Source organism: Brachypodium distachyon, chromosome 1 (assembly GCF_000005505.3).
Source record: "Brachypodium distachyon strain Bd21 chromosome 1, Brachypodium_distachyon_v3.0, whole genome shotgun sequence".
Classification (NCBI taxonomy): domain Eukaryota; kingdom Viridiplantae; phylum Streptophyta; class Magnoliopsida; order Poales; family Poaceae; genus Brachypodium; species Brachypodium distachyon.
In genome coordinates, this window is record NC_016131.3 from 11,572,743 (window position 1) to 11,588,881 (window position 16,139).

General features: G+C 42.7%; 2 protein-coding genes across 8 annotated transcripts; one reads left to right on the top strand and one right to left on the bottom strand.

Moving 5' to 3' along the window:
• The first annotated feature begins 2,481 nt into the window (after positions 1–2,481).
• LOC100828267 (cyclin-D5-1) lies at positions 2,482–5,157 on the top strand. The gene is made up of 5 exons (XM_014902280.2): positions 2,482–3,069; positions 3,180–3,266; positions 3,389–3,704; positions 3,796–3,929; positions 4,036–5,157. The coding sequence occupies exons 1-5, from the start codon at positions 2,791–2,793 to the stop codon at positions 4,243–4,245; spliced, it is 1,026 nt and encodes a 341-aa protein (XP_014757766.1). The 5' UTR covers positions 2,482–2,790; the 3' UTR covers positions 4,246–5,157.
• Positions 5,158–10,003: 4,846 nt separating this feature from the next.
• LOC100828569 (thioredoxin-like 3-3) lies at positions 10,004–14,322 on the bottom strand. 7 transcript variants are annotated; one of them, XR_002962493.1, is made up of 6 exons: positions 13,983–14,291; positions 13,694–13,882; positions 13,338–13,363; positions 11,260–11,522; positions 10,555–11,030; positions 10,004–10,454 (listed from the first exon to the last, which is right to left on the bottom strand). XR_002962493.1 is itself a non-coding variant. In XM_010234306.3 (6 exons), the coding sequence occupies exons 3-5, from the start codon at positions 13,847–13,849 to the stop codon at positions 11,303–11,305; spliced, it is 402 nt and encodes a 133-aa protein (XP_010232608.1). In that variant the 5' UTR covers positions 13,850–13,882; positions 13,983–14,093; positions 14,164–14,319; the 3' UTR covers positions 10,006–11,030; positions 11,260–11,302. The 7 variants fall into 7 exon arrangements, 5 of the variants coding, with proteins under 5 accessions (XP_010232608.1, XP_014754094.1, XP_010232612.1 ...); XR_002962492.1 differs by having other exon boundaries at positions 10,004–10,459; XM_010234306.3 differs by having other exon boundaries at positions 10,006–11,030; positions 13,983–14,093; positions 14,164–14,319.
• Between the last annotated feature and the right edge of the window lie 1,817 nt (positions 14,323–16,139).

The window sequence follows — 16,139 nt, forward strand, 5'->3', positions numbered from 1 at the left end:
CATCGAGCACAATTCGGATAGACTTACTGGTCAGTGAGAATAAATGATTAAATTTATTTCTATTTAAGAACAATAACCTGCAAGAAATTTTAAATGCATTTTTATTTAATAAATACTTTAGATTTTTCCGTCTTTCTTTTCCCGCACATCAAACATATATGAATATTTTTTGACTTTGAATCTTTTGTTTCTTCCCTACATTGCTATATTTTTTTTTCTTTCTATTCCGGTGTTCCAAACAAGCTTTAGATATGATCTATATCCAATGTGTACATAGTGTACGATACAATTTTGCACAATTACTGTCACACCTTACGTGTACAGGTACAACACATCAGCGCCAGGTTCTCGAAGATTCACAATGTGTTGAGATGCATTATTTTTAGGTCGTTGTCTGTATTATGTCTGGTCAGCAGGGGCAGGTCAAAGTTTTCTTATACTCCTAAACATTTTTGTCACTGGGCCCACGCAGATGACACGTTAGCCTAGTGGTTTTGTCTCAAGCTAAGTACGCTTGCACAAGAAACGTAAGGCGTGCTTGGCCGCACCAAAGAATTCGCTCATCGCCAATGAACAAGACTGCGAGAGATGCTACAAAAAAGTGGTTGAGATTACACTCTCACTGACCGCCTTTTATATGTATGTGCGCCTGCAGTCTTCTGCAACTTGATGCAGCTTTGGATCACGCTCTCTTGCGCATTAGAATAACCTAACCATGGTGCGTAGATTTTTCTAGTGATATAACATGTATTTTCGTATCTAGACTCCGTTTATCGGAATTACTGGACTAGGAAAAGGAACTCTACTGCCAAGGGGTGAGATCACCAACGAGCCACCAGCTCGAAGATTTCATTGCCCTACGGGTGTTCTTCGACCCCAAAAGCATTTACGTACGGTGGTTGATGAGGTAATTTTCTCTTGATCTTCTACGTGGCCCAAAGATATTAATAAAACATGTTATAAAATGAGCTACTTTCTCCGTTCCAAAATATAAGATGTTCTAATTTTGGCCTTTGACTAAGTTTATATAACGATCTAACATGTATAACTTTAAATTAGTTTTGTTAAATCTGTTCTGATATATGTTCATAGTATATTTATCTGATATTATAGATATTAGTCATTTTTCTCTCCTTCCACCTATCCTGCATGCATTGCTACGAAAATGTTGGCATCGTCCTAAAACTGTCAGAAACCTCTTCCGATTACATTGTTTGGAAGTCGAGTGTTTCATGTAGCAACTATTGCTACGAAAATCTTTCACCTCATCAATAGTAATATCACGGAATGAGATCTTTATTGGTTTGCAATTTATACTAAATCCCTAGTTGTCCACACACCCCCCCCCCCCCCACCCATCCTATTTGCTGGTTTTCAAATGCCCAAAAATTCTGGCTGCCACATTTGCTCTTGTTGCCCCTTTGTCATTGTGGTTTGGATCGTGTTATCTCTCATTTTCGTGTAACAATTCTTTAACATATTTGTCCCCCCAATATCGGCGAGATGTAACCTAGTTTTTCTTTCTTTCTGTTTTGCCTCATTGCAAATAAGAAAACAGTAACAAAGATAAATGAGTTGATCCAACAAAATACCCGTGCTTCCACATAACGCCTATCGTACCGGCGGTACCACTCCTCGCTCAAAACTCTCACGCCACCTACTGTACAACACCGGAGCCACTTCTATATAACATCATGGAAGACTAGATTTCTGGACTGGGAAGTATTATGACTATGTACAAGGCCACATAGCTCTAATTTTTCGTAAAAAAATTGATCGGTTGTGCCAAAATACACTAAACATTTGGAAAGGCTTTGACGATTTGTTTTAGGAAGGAATAAGTCAGCTCGGATCAAAGCAAAACATGGTGTTCATGTTTAGCAATCAGATAGAAATTCTATGGGACGAGAGCAAATTGCTTAAATATTTTAAATTTGAAGTGATTTTTTTGTGAAACCTGAATAAACATTTTTATTTTGGTTTCGCTAAAAACACAACTATGGTGTCACGTCCGAAATGTAATATTAATAAAATTTGGAAATCTTAGTGTAACCAAAAAGAAATCTCCGTAAAACTAGAATGAGCAGATTTCACCCTGTTTCAACAATATTTCATCCCGTTTTGGTAAAATTTTACCCTGGTTTCACTAAATTTAGGCAATCCCGTCTGTATAAATTCTTGGACAATTACCTCACGGATGCGTAATGAAACAACACTCTCTTTTTTTTTTGGGGAAATGAAACAACACTCACTACAGTCTATAGAGTTTTTTTTTTTGACAAACCAGTGTACAGAGTTCAAACACCAAGCTAACAAGTGTTAGATAAAGAAAAGGCGCAACAATCAAGCTATCCGAGATCAAGAGCTCTTGATCCACGTGACGTGAGAGATGCCATAGCGGGTCAAGCCCATTTTACGGCGTTGAACTTTGGAGCCCCGTTGTTATGTTCGACCGGGACTCCAGACATGTTACGGTGACAGTATACAATTCAATTTGCTCGAATCTTGAGCAATACATCTTGACCAAACAAAAGGCTTAAGGTCATTGAAAAGAGAAAGAAAAATCTACAAAGATAAGAAGAGGAACAGAGTGTTGTGCAGTGAAGTGAGTCGAGGCTGCGAGATCCACTTAAATAGAGGGCAGTGGCTTGCCCACTTGAGCCGCAGCCACCTCCTTTCCCTTCCACTGCCAGCTCCGGCGGCCTCGCCCCAGCCGGATCCTAGCACCCATGGCACTTTAACTACTTGACCAGTGCTGCCACTCGGCCAAGTGTTCATAACGGATCGAGAATGGAAGCAGAGGACTACTCGGCCGGGTGTTCCTTCTCCCTCATGTGCCAAGAGGACGGCGCCGACCTCGGCGACGGCTTCACCAGCGACGACGACGGCGGCGAGATGTTCTTTATGCACAATGCCGCCAACGAAAACGAGGAAGAGGAGTACATGGAGCACCTGGTGTCCAAGGAGACGAGTTTCTGCTCCTCGCCCGAGTCCTCGGCGCCGTCCATTGCCGGCTCCGAGGACTGGCTCCAGTGCACGCGGCGCGCCACCGTCAAGTGGATCCTCGAGGTGAACGACCCAACAGATGCTTCTTCTATCCATTGATATTTGTTGATGGGACAGACAGAGCCCCTGATTGATCGGAATATTACCTTGTCGCCGGCCGACCGCCATTGCAGACGCGGGGGCACTTTGGGTTCTGCCACCGCACGGCGTACGTGGCGGTTGCCTACTTCGACCGCTTCTCCCTCCGCCGATGCGTCGATGTAAGTAAAACACAATCGGCATCCACCATGAATATATCCCCATTCTCGGCTTCGTTCCTCTGTTTCTCTTCTTGATTGAAACGACGCCGCACGGGAGTACTGATTCGCTTGCGTGCGTGCAGAGGTCTGTGATGCCGTGGGCGACGCGACTGCTGGCCATGGCGTGCGTGTCGCTGGCGGCGAAGATGGACGAGTACCGGGCGCCGGCGCTGTCGGAGCTCTGCTTCTGCGGCGCCGGCGGCTACGAGTTCAGCAGCGTCTCCATCCGCCGCATGGAGCTGCTCGTGCTCTCCACGCTCGACTGGCGGATGGGCGCCGTCACGCCCTTCGACTACCTCCCCTGCCTCTCCTCCAGGCTCCTCCGCCCAGCCAACGGCGGCGCCGGAGCCGGCGCCCTCGTCAAGGCTGCCGCCGCTCTCATATTCTCCGCCGCCCAAGGTTTCTTCTTGACAACCAACCACTTCAATCCGTTCATGTTTTCTTGTCAAGGCTTTTTATCAAACAATTGATCCGTGCTCTGTTGTTGCAGTGGCGAGCGTGCTCGACTACCGGCCGTCCACCGTGGCCGCGGCCGCCGTGTTGGCGGCAACCCACGGCACGCTTACCAAGGAGGCGCTGGGCTCCAAGATGATCCATCTCTCCCCGTCTTGCCTCCCCGAGAAGGTCCGATTGATGCCTCATCCATCATATATCAAAAATAAAAAAAATTACAGTGGATTACACCTGTTTGCAAGCCTGATGCATATGTTATTTCTGATGTTGTGTTCAGGAGGAAGTATACGCCTGCTACACCAGGATGCTGGGCGATCCATCGCCACCGGCGTCCAAGAACAAGAACGGCAAGAGATCGGCGGCCATCGTCCTTACTGATAGTACATACGACTCCTCATTCGACGCCGCCTCCTTCTCCGTGGCGCCGGCGATGAACAACAATAAGAGAGTGAGGCTGGAGCTGCCGCTGGCGGACATCCACCGGTGATCGTCCGAGTTCGCCGCTAGGACACAACATCTTTTTCCGTAGGTGTCTAGCTAGCCGCGCGGCCGGAGCTTCGATCGAGCCGCGACCATTTCCTTGACAACTTTTTTTTTTAGTTTTTTCAGTTATTTGATGGACGCATCGCCAGATACTCCCTCCGTCCCACTACATGAGGCACACTTTCCAAGATCTTGAATGCATCTAGAGTCATGTCTAGATACATCCGAATTTTGACAAACTTAAGACATCTTTTGTTGGACAGAGGAAGTACCAAAATATAAATTATATGACGTAAAGAATATATCATTAGAAAGTTCATTTGATTACGAATCTAATGATATAGTTTTTATGAAATATAATTTATATTTTGGTGGTTAAATTTGTAATCTTGGAATGCGTGCGTGTCTCATGTATTGGGACGGATGAAGTAAATGGTTATCGGCAGTGCGTCCAGATTGGATTGGTTTGGTTTCCTTTGGTTCTGAGTGAGATCGAGAGCTGAAAAATAAGACAAGAGAATCGAGAGTAGAGTGAGGTTTCCTAAGGAGAGGAGAGCTCCGCTCAGAAAAAGCTCGATGTAAAAAAAAGCAGAGATCGGAAAGCTCGGGCACTGCAAAGTTGCACGCTGGATTCCACTTGCGAATAGTAGTATCTCATGAGGAGAATGCAGAATACCGGCCGGCCGGTCAGGGTGCAATGCAAAGCAAGTACCGTGGTCCCGTTGCCCTTAAGAATTCTCATCCTGATCAAAGGCATTCCCCACCACACCCACTGCAAAGTTCACATGTATACGAGTGCCTGGAGTAGTTGTTTCCTTGGCTTCTTGCTGGTGTGCTGCTGCTGCTATATAAACTCTTTGTAATAATCTCGTGTAACCTTTGCTAGTACAACATGCATGAGGAGGGACGGGTATCAGGATGACAGGATCCCAGATTTTAGTTCCGGTTCCGTCGCTTAATTGTGTTTTTTCCTCGTGCGTAGCTTGAAGGTGATCCGTTGCTGGTCTTTGGCGCGCTTTTCTTGGGTTCCTGGAATCAAATCGATCGTGCTACACTGCACAAGTGCAGGTGCAGGGGCAGCTAAGCTAGCTGCACTGCACGCAACGCCGGCCGGCCCTACCAGACCAGTGTAACGTTGCCGAGGCCCGAGGCTCGGGCTGCATGCTTTCCTTTACTTTCCTTTCCTTCCCAGCTTTGGCAGGCAGGATCCGAGGCGACTTTCTTTGCTTTGCTCCTCGGGACAGTATCAACATGTTGTTGTTACATGCGATGCGACCCGATGGCCAGAGTACTTGACAACTCAGCTATAGCTTCTTCTGTGCCTATGCCTACACTCCATCTTCAGAGCCAAACAGTGAACTGCCACGCAACGCTTTACTTCTGAGGCAGGAGTAACATACTTTCGGTTAGGATGCATGGGGACGGCCGGGCAGGGGCAGAGGGGCTCACGTGGGACTTAAAACTGCTATAGACTAGCTAAACTGGACTAGGGCTGCAGTGTGACTGCTGCTCTGGGCCTCTGTGCCTCTGTGGGTTGTAGCATAAGAGTTAAGACTAAAACTGGGCTCAATCATGCTAGTTGACTCACTGGGTTGACCGATCTAGAATCTAGCATAACTGAAGTACTTGTACAGTGACGACAACGGAACTGAAAGATAAGCACACCTCCTCTTGTGACGGTCCAGGATGCCACGTTTAAAAGAAATGGATATCACATCTAGTATCATGGTAGCTTCCTCCAAGAAAGACAGGATGATTACAGTCATTGACAATTTGGTGCAGATTATATTAGGTCAATAATGGCCAATAAATTACCGACGGTGGGTATGGCTTTTGACCAGTCTTTTTTCCACTGTGAGGTTGAGATCTCTATCCTAGTGGCGCAGCTCAGCTTGAAGATTGGATGGACTGAGCAACCGAAGGAAGTGGAGTGTTGGGAGTAATTAAAGACACATGCTAGAGCAAGTTCATCCATGTGTGTAGGATTGTGGTGAGGCTCCACAAGTCTGCTACGTGTGCTTTAATTTGTGGGCACCGTATGACGATCAACTCCTGGAAGAACTTCTGATTATGATCCCCGCGTTTGGTGCATTTGATGCCTACACCATGGTCCACTCGGAAATCGCATATATAGCCAGGGCATGTATGTACTAGATCCATTCGATGGAGTCAGATTTAGGTAGGGTATGGGTAGGGGTCAGTGTAACATGAATGTTTTTCTTCTGATTTGTTGGATCAAAAGGAAAATTGCAACTATTGTACACGACCTAACGTTTTTTAGTGTGTGCCCGTGGACAAAATTCCTAGCTTGGCCAGGCATTGTGCTTCCTATTGTAAGCTTACATATTCATAAAAACAAGTTCGCTTTCCAACACTCTATATATGAACTTGGTTTGACCTAGTTCAGTGTGATACTATGAAAACCATCTAAATTGGAACGTGGAGAAACTTCGCCCGATCATCTGACGGTTTAACCAATGCCAAGATGCTTTGGCTAATGTAATATATGCTTCTCGTACGCTCTCCTGAAAGACCGTGGGTATGACTTATATGTTCCAAACCAAGGGAGTCTACGGTAACCTAGTACCGGCCACATATTTAGTGAATTTTTGACATGCAAAACTGACAGTTCACTATACATTTTTCGGTTGCGGCTAAGAGTAGCTTCTTGTTCTAAGAAGATGTTCAGCCTTAATAGATCTCTATACCAACCAATGCTTTGGAACAAAAGACAATTTAATGTGCCTCTCACATTAGATGGGAGATTGTTAGAATTTAAAGGAGAATTTATGGACTATACCCATTAAACTAATTTCTAAAACAAAAACTCAAATGCCCATTTGGTTGCATGACATGTGTCCAAAATTAGTCCCAAATTGTTGAAGGAGAATGAGAGGCACCACCTTATAAGTATTTGTGTGATTAATCCCCTTGAGGCATGAGGAGATGAGATGGGACAAGAACACGCACACACACTCAACACTCAACTCGCTAAGCAACATTTGCGTGAGCACTACTTTTATTGAGGAAAAACAATAGATCAATGATCTACTGTAAATTATATTAAAATGAAAAGAACTGTATTTGGTAATAACAATAGACACCCCGTGTGCAGACCCACAAAACCTCGTCCCACGAGGACCTGCTATAGGTAAAAGCCGACAAGTTATTTTGGGGAGCATCCTTTTCGATCTTCACCGCCCGCCATGGGCGATAACACCGATAATACCAACACCGCCAGACCTGACTCCACCGCCGGCTTCGCCTAAGAATTATGTGAATATCCCATATATTTTACTACATATTATTTATCTTTTCTGTTAGGATTGAGTTTTAACTATGTTATTTCTGCAGACGAGACAAATATGCTAGATTAGTGCTAGCTTGTGCATGTTTTCCATGTCTAGCTTGATCACCGTGACCAACAGCCAATATTCCCAGCAGGTTCATGTTAGTTATCCGTCTCTTTCTATATATTTATTTTATTCAGTTTGTCAGCTTGCTTACAAAAAGGAAATGAACAAAAATATATTATCTTTCAGTTTATCCCTAAGATAAGATTAAAGCCGTGATGTTGGCCCTCCCTCTCCTCCGTGGTCTGGCTTTACCCACACAACTGTATGCAGCCATACAGGCAGATGCAGTGCAGGTTCACAGCTGGTAAAAAGGAGGAGGCTTTTTTTCCTTTCTCTCCTGCGATGCACGGCTGCGCGCACTGCTGCTGCCGCTTGCAACGGAAAAAAGAAATGCTCAATCGAGTGAGCCACTTTCTGCGGCACCACAGCGTCGGTCCCCTGACACCAATCTCTCCCTGGCTCTCACTCACACACGCTGACAGTTTCCAATGTTGCAGTATCCGAAGCTCCTAACCACGGCAGACTAGCTAGATCACTCCTCGTTGGAATCCAAACATATTGGAATGAGTGAGTGCAACAACTTCGTTTTTTTCTGAAAATGAACTTCGTTTTACTGTGTTGGTTGATTTTTAAAAGTAATGTACTGCAGAAGAGAAAACTCAGAAGCGTCCTAAGTACTGTACTGTATAACCTAACTAATTATCAGATTGAAGATTATATTTTCCTTTTTGCGTGGAAAAGAAACAATATCTAATGTAAATGAAAACACCCCGCCAAATAAAAATGTGATGTGCGGAACACATCTTTAACTTGATCGAGATCAACTAAAGGTCAATAGTTTATATTTATTGAACTAATCAAAGTACATAAGGTACATCTTAAAGTACAGATGGAATGTAGTGTTGTTGCATCCACGACCAGGATTGAATATTGTGGGTGCCGTGGGAGCTGCATATGGTGGAACCATATGTAACCGGCCTAGCTGTCAAGAAATAAAATGTATACCGCTGCTCAGTCACCAATGCAGTCAAAACCAATCTTGGAGACAAAGTTTGTTGAAATTAGTTTGTTCAAAGGGAGTGCCATACCACCTAGAAGTGAGTGGCCACCTCACTGGCCTGCAGGTCTGCCTGGCCCTAATAAAGCAGCGCAAGAGACTGAGCCACAGGGTTAAACAATGCATCCCTCGCAACAACGGCAAAAGAATGCAGGCTTCTCTCACAAGTGCCATGATCGGAAGGCGCTCTAGTTCTGCACATGATCACATTGCACATTATCATTATAAATTCTTCACGCTTTGTTTCTACCTCCCTCCTGATAAGGTTATCAGGGAAATTTATGGCTACGTGTTAAATGACTATGTACATGTGAATACATGAATAGAATCTTTGCGTAGAAATGGGAGGGAGAGGAAATGGGGAATATGGTAGATTGACTGTTGGAATTTATACTGCTGTGGTCTCAAGCCCCAAGTGAAAGCCTGAAGCAAAGGATGGCTTGCTTGCATCAACTGCAGCAGGGTGCGTGGCCCTGGCAACGAGCACACTCTGCCTGCACTAGCTGGCAAAAGATTTGCAGCAAGTAGTAGGTCTAAAGATCTTGAAGCCTGCAAGACCAGCTGCTGCACACAGACAAAGGAGCCAACAAAAAATACACAGATACAGTATTAGATATCCAGCCAGCCTAGCTTTCATCACACGCACTGCACAGTATACACACGTAGCATGCTATGCATACTCTCTGACCATGGTCAAAGAATCATTGGCTTGCTCTTTCTGTGTAATTTTATCTATTTATTTACTTGTGTCTTGAATAGCACCTGTGAATGATGAACTGTCTCTTGTGCATAGCTGTGTAGTTCTTGAAAGCTGGCTATAGATGGGGATGGACAGGGGCAAACTCGTGGTGTGTCTTGTGACTTTTGCTTGCTTGGTCGGTTGAAAAGGCTTCGCTTCTGCTATTCTCATCCTGGGCCATCCTGTTTACTAACTATGCTTTCCGGTTAGAATAAGGTGGCTTGGAAGCAGGTTACCTGAACCTGACACTTAAGTGTTTCTATTAAGTTGCATGCGTACGCTGCTCTTTACTGAAAAAGTCGTCTGTGTTGAACAAATAATTGTGAACGATGTTATGCTAGTATATTCGATGTATCGATATGGGATTTACTCAAATGTTACTACTACACATCGAAATAGGTACTCCCTCAGTCCCATATTAACTGACTCAAATTTGCCCAAATATGGATGTATCTATACCTAAAAAACGTCTAGAATAGAAAATCAATTAATATGAGACGGAGAGAGTATCAAACAAGAGTTAAATGGATTTTTTTTTCCATGCAATTGCAAGTTAAATTTCCAGTTCTTTCTTTACGTATATACTTACACATAATTGAAAGGCAAAATATATCCCCCAAACAATGTATCTGAAGATATATGCAGACCAAATATACATTATTATATTCACGCCATGTGTTGACATATTAGCAAAATCAAACATCGCATAGTTTTTGAATTTTTTTTGGAAGTGGTAGCCAACTCTGAACTTCCTCACACAAATAATCATCTGTTCCTCTCTGATCGTCATTGTGCAACTACCACAATCGGTCTGATAGTTGCGGCATGACAATCGAAACGGGAACAGATCGATGATCTTGGGTGACTAATCCTCCGTTGTTCTTTGGCCTGCACAGCACGCTCGCCAGGCTGTATTTTTGGCGAGGCTATTGCACTGCCAGAAGAATTGAGAGCAGTAATAATCCACCCTTTTGGTTACGCTGGTTCCGTTGTTGCCCTACAAGCGACATTGTTCGTTTGCTCAAAGAACTCTACGCTCCACCATTCCATGACATAGACATCTGTACTGTTTAGGACTTGAATTATGTTGATGAAAGAAATGTTTGTGTATCACATTGATCTTACCATCGAAAAATTTCAATAGCTTACTGGATAACATACCGACTATTGTCAGATACTCATGCAACGAGGATCCTTTTGGGCAAGACTGGATTCCTATAGAATGTGATGTACCCCCGGTCCAATGCGACTGATTCTTAGAGCAAGCTGTAGTGTACGCGGTGGTCTGGATAATCTGCGGTCTGCACCCTCGGTCCAATGATCTTCAACATGGCATGGCTACCAATAGCAGTGAATTTATAATGCCATAATGAACAGGCCATGTTCATGCTGCTGGCAACAAGAGTACTGCTGCATACAATGTAAGGATGAGTACAATTCGAGATGTGGTACTTCAGATTGCTCACATCATAACCTGGTCTTGCTTTGAGATCAACATGTATGGTCTGTGTATATCTTTTCATTTGTTTGAAGAAGCTCATGTCATTTGGTTGAAGCACCTTCATGTAATTTGAGATCAACATGTGCGCCTACATATCTTCCCCATCAGTCTGCTTTGTTCCTTTCCAGCATTAATTCTGAACAAATCAAAGCATATATTTTTAGACAGACAAAAAATAGTGTCGATTAACCACTGCTCTTTTCTCAAGCAATGTCAAGTAGCATGTTATTTCCTCATATGCATCTGTCGTGATTACATCTGTTTTGGTGTAAGCAGGACAGCGAAACATATAGGTCACTTTGATATAGTGCTTTAGATAACTAAAAATCGACTGCAAAGCAGAAATTATTGTGCATAGATAGTACCTAACAACAGCATCCACTCAAACCAAAGTCTTCTGTAACGTTATCACGAATGCAACCACAATCGATCATGCAGTCGCTCTTCTCCTGCACCAAGCATCTCATCGACCCTTTCTCCATCCCGGTAAAAATGGAAGGTTGGGGTATAACGTATGTTTTGAGTTGTTTCAGGGCATCCATCAATATCAGTATAGATGAAAGTAAAATTCTTGAATTCATTACTGAACCTGCAGAAAGGTGGAAGAATCTGACTACAAACACTGCACCTGCGTCATTGACAGGGATGAGTTGAGTTAATCACATGATGAGGAAACAGGAAATAGTATTATCCTATACATCATGGGTTGTGACTATTGCCAAATAGAACTGTTAGGCCGACTACTAAGCTTTGCAAGTTTGTGTTCATACTTAATTTACACAGCAATTTAGGAAACAAGTTTCTTGTTTAGCTAGTAGATCAGTTAGAGTCCAAACCAATCTAGTACATTAATCTACCTTTAGAAAAAGTTAAGCTGATACCGATCTCAACAATGAGTTATACGGGTCTATATCCTCTGCATATAGTACAACTACATCCTAAAATGGCTGCCACATCACATAACATGGACATAGTACTGTAGCAACCGTTTATTACTCAATTGAACCCGAACACAGATAAGCAGAATAAAGTGCAAGTCATCAAGAAGCCATGGGACTGATGCATCATCCTTTACTCCCTCTATTTCTTTATATTAGGTATAATCTGTTTCTTTCAGACAATCCTTTGACAAAAAGTTACTCCCTCCTTCCCAATTTAAATGACGTTTTAGAAAAATCTCTAATACCAAGGAAGAGTTAAAACACTGGAAAGTTGGAGTTAATTGTGGGACTGAAACGTCTTCCAATTGAGAGAATTCCATATTTGCCACTAAGAATTTGCTCATATGTCCAAATGCCACTGAAAATTTACCTGTTCCAAATATGCCACTCAAATTTTACATGGGTTACAAATATGTCACTGCCGTCAGTTGACCTCTAGTTGACTGTTAAGTCAATTTCATATAGACCGAAATACCCCTGGTCCACAGATCAGAAAAAAACAAAAAGAAATAAGAAAACTAAAATACCCTCTCGGTCTCTCTCTCCCTCTCTCCACAAATTATGATGAGTTTTAATCTATTAATTTGCTGAATCTATTATGACTTTCGTGATAAAATCAAGGAAAGTGCCGTTGAAATTTTCCAATTTTTCATGCTAAAATCATTATTGCTGAAACTTACTCCGAAATGGTATTACGGGCATCTTAAAAACCTTGAAAAGCTAAGTTTTCTAAAAATGAGTAATTTGTTGTAAACGGAACATCAACATACTACATAGGGGCAACATTGTCTTTTTATCTTCTACTTAACGGTCAACTAGCGGTCAACTAACGGTAGTGGCATATTTGTACCCCGTGCAAAATTTGAGTGGCATATTTGGAACAGGGAAATTCTCAGTGACATTTGAGCATACGAACAAATTCTCAATGACAAATATGAAATTATCTCCTTCCAATTAAGCACACACAACCGTCCGCGATGCGCTCGCTCTCTTTCCTCTCTCTCCGCCCGCGTTTCGATGCAAAATCAGCCCAGCGCTGCGTGCAGAAGCCTCGGTGCCCAACCAGCAGGCTGCGTGCAGTTTTCTTTTGCACCTTTCCTTTTTTTTCCGCAAGAGAAGATGCAGCGGTAAGCGGTTAGAAATTAATGCGCTGGCAGAGCCGAGGAGATTTTCCACGCAGCGCTGAGACGACACTTAATCTGGAAAAAATAAAATAAAACCTAAAATGTCATTTAAATTGGGAAGGAGGGAGTTCTCTATAAATATGTGGTTCATATGATATGATTCAAAATCACAATCATCACGAAAGTGTTTTCGGGCACAAATGTAATGGCTTGAACTTTATGTTCCATAAATTGGGTACTAATTAATGATGTAATTTGTTGGTCAAATGCATGTCTTAACGAAACACATTAAACCATATAGGAAACCAAGTTATCTGGTGTAAGCTTCTCGCCATCAATAACAAATAAAGATACACACATGCAAGAAGGTTACGTTACCATGAGGCACCATAGTTGATCACAGCCTGCAATGGAACAAAGACAAAGAGTTAAATCAAAATAATCATCTGGACAACAACATTCTATCGATTCATAAGTCCATCAATACTCTAGCAACGAATCTACATTTTGTTAGTTTCATGCATTTAATCCTTTCATGCCTATTTTTTGGCTATAACTTGAAAGAAAAGAAACATGGTCATATCATCTCGTTATCGCCAATGCCAGTTGCATTGAAGAGGAAATTTGCTTCAGTTCCAAAACCTCTGAAGTCTGAATGGAGTAGTCTGGCATTGCATATCAACTTGTTTTTTTTTTCATGTCTGAAAATAAGTGCATGGAACAGATATGCTTACTGGAGTTTTCAAGGATTTGAGGGAATCGAGCATCTGCCTCAGCTGTAGGTCACTACCGACGCTGCGTACACTGCCATGGGAGCCTCCTAGGAGCGGCAGGCCTCCCAGCCCTGTCTTCCTGGCCTCTTCCTTCCCGTTGCCTCCCTCCGCGTCCATACTACCGTCTTGTAGCTCGCTCCTCACGAAACCCTGCAATTGAAGCCAGGATTTAGTTAGTTTCTGTCTTACAACATAAGCAACCAAAAATCGATGAGTATTCATCTCAGACCATAAGCAGACAACATCTTACAGCAAATTAGTAATTAAGTTTCTGGTCACTGTTGATTTCAGTTCTGCTCATCGGTCCATCCGCTCCATGCCTCCACTTCTTCTTGATCACCTCTCAATTCAACTAAGTCCCCTAAAAACCCTAGGATTCCTAACTCTGATTTCAGATCCATAGGCAACGGGAGAAAATATAGATTACTGACCGTCAACTCTCGTCGTCCCCGTCGCCCAACCGGTCTCCGGCCAGTTCACGCTGCAGAGAGCCGTCCGCTACTGCTGGTCGCCAGTGGCCCCTGTGTCTGGAGGAAAGGGGAAGAGGAGCGATCTGGAAGAAGAGCTTTTCGTATAAAAGTACATATTGATTTTTTTTAATGAATATGCTCTTGTAAATGGCGACGTATCCAATGCAAACCTTCGTATAATCGTAATTATATGGTGCTACAGTCATTTGTAATCATAAATGGGGGACATGCAATCTTTTGTAATTATGGTGCTGCAGTATAAATATATGCTATGCTAAAAAAATACTCTCTCCGATCTATATCAGTTGTCTCAAATTTGTCCAAATTTGGATCTTCTAGATACAGGTAATATTTCAACAATTAATATGGATCGGAGTGAGTGTAAACTTGTGCATTTTTCAACATCTAGGATATTCAGTGCTAAGCTTGCGAGAACTAATTTGTCTATTTGTGCTCAACACATATAATGATAAATAAAAAATTTAGTGGTACCATAATTCACAAGACCACTTGTTAATCAAGACTTTTATTCCTTAAAGAAAAAACATATTCCCTCCGTTTCATAATTCTTGTCAAAATCTTACATGTATCTAGACATTTTTTAGAAATAGATACATTTATTTTGTGGCAAATTTGAGACAAGAAATATGAAACGGAGGGAGTAACATTTTTGCTGAAATATTGAATGTTAACAATAAAATGTTGTACAAATTATTAAAAAATACAAACCAGACACATTAAAATGCATTTTTGTTGTTATAAAATAAATTGAATGTTGTGTATGTCAGCTATATGAATTCATCCTACCTCTGTATATTTTGTACTTCGCTCATGACTTCTGTTGATTTTTTCTGATTTGTAGTTTCTTTAATTTCCCTATATATAGGGGATAAGAAAAATTGTTTATATTAAGAAAACAAAAGCCATTTACGCAGATTATAAATGTGGATTAATGTGCAAACCTACATTGTTATTACAAACTATCATGTCTAATTACTTACACTCGAGCCTTACAACTATGGAATCCAACGTATATAATTGTTGAGTGATGTAAATGTAAAATGTTGATTATTTTGTAAATTGTACAGTGGGGAACAGGGGAAGGCACTGGACCATCGGCTCTTCCCAGAAATTTCCCCAATGTGCCTGAACCCTTGCTAAGGAAAAATCTCCAAATCGTAGCAGAAATTTCTGAATCCAGTTCTTGCAAATCCAACATGGTATCAGAGCGGGCCGATTTTGGCTGATCTTGCTTCAATCTGTGCTTCTGCGGTGCTGTGTCGCCGTGATTTTTGGCGGTAGTCTGGGTGTCTGTCGGCGCCTCGTCTCCGCCGTCGACGAGCTGCTGCCCGGAGCATCGTCTTCGTGAGGCGTCGTGCCTCGTCTCCGGCGTTAGTGAGCTGCTTCCCTGAGCGTCATCGTTGTGTTTTTGTCGTCCGGCAACTGCAGCAGGGAGTGAAGCTGTTGTGCTAGGCTGCTAGCTCTTGTTCGTGGCGGTGTGCAGATCAATCAGTACAGTACGTGCTATTATTTCTTCCTTGAGCTGCGCTCCGTCCAAGCAGTTGTTATTTTTGCATTGCATCTCCTATTTGCCCAGGTGTTACGACACAAACACACGGTCCTTGCTAAGGCACGTAAGTCGCCACTCTAGCATAGTTCAAAAATGAAAGAAAGTGAAGGAGCTGCTGAGGAGCCCGAGGATGGAAGGAATGTCGTCTCTGGAGGGCCTGGAGGCCAAGAAAGCACTGGCCGAGCTTGATCTTGTTGACCCGAAGAGTGGTCTTTTGTTATAGACTCCAAGCAGCTTTTTGTGAAATGCCTGAACTGTCTTTTGTTAAGTGGTTGTGTTATCCACGTAATTACATTCAAACCTAATATTTTCGTTTATCTCAACTTTAAGATAATCATCTCACAAAATATAAGCATGAATTTTCATG

What these genes read in the sequence shown, in the direction of transcription:
- LOC100828267 (XM_014902280.2), top strand. Translation starts at nt 2,791, where the DNA reads ATGGAAGCAGAGGACTACTCGGCCGGGTGTTCCTTCTCCCTCATGTGC. An exon ending in CCGTCAAGTGGATCCTCGAG is followed by an intron (nt 3,070 to 3,179) that starts GTGAACGACCCA and finishes CCGCCATTGCAG; the next exon opens with ACGCGGGGGCACTTTGGGTT. An exon ending in CGTCTTGCCTCCCCGAGAAG is followed by an intron (nt 3,930 to 4,035) that starts GTCCGATTGATG and finishes TGTTGTGTTCAG; the next exon opens with GAGGAAGTATACGCCTGCTA.
- LOC100828569 (XM_010234320.3), bottom strand. Translation starts at nt 13,849, where the DNA reads ATGGACGCGGAGGGAGGCAACGGGAAGGAAGAGGCCAGGAAGACAGGG. An exon ending in TCAAATCCTTGAAAACTCCA is followed by an intron (nt 13,364 to 13,693) that starts GTAAGCATATCT and finishes GTTCCATTGCAG; the next exon opens with GCTGTGATCAACTATGGTGC. An exon ending in ATCAACTATGGTGCCTCATG is followed by an intron (nt 11,523 to 13,337) that starts GTAACGTAACCT and finishes TCAATGACGCAG; the next exon opens with GTGCAGTGTTTGTAGTCAGA.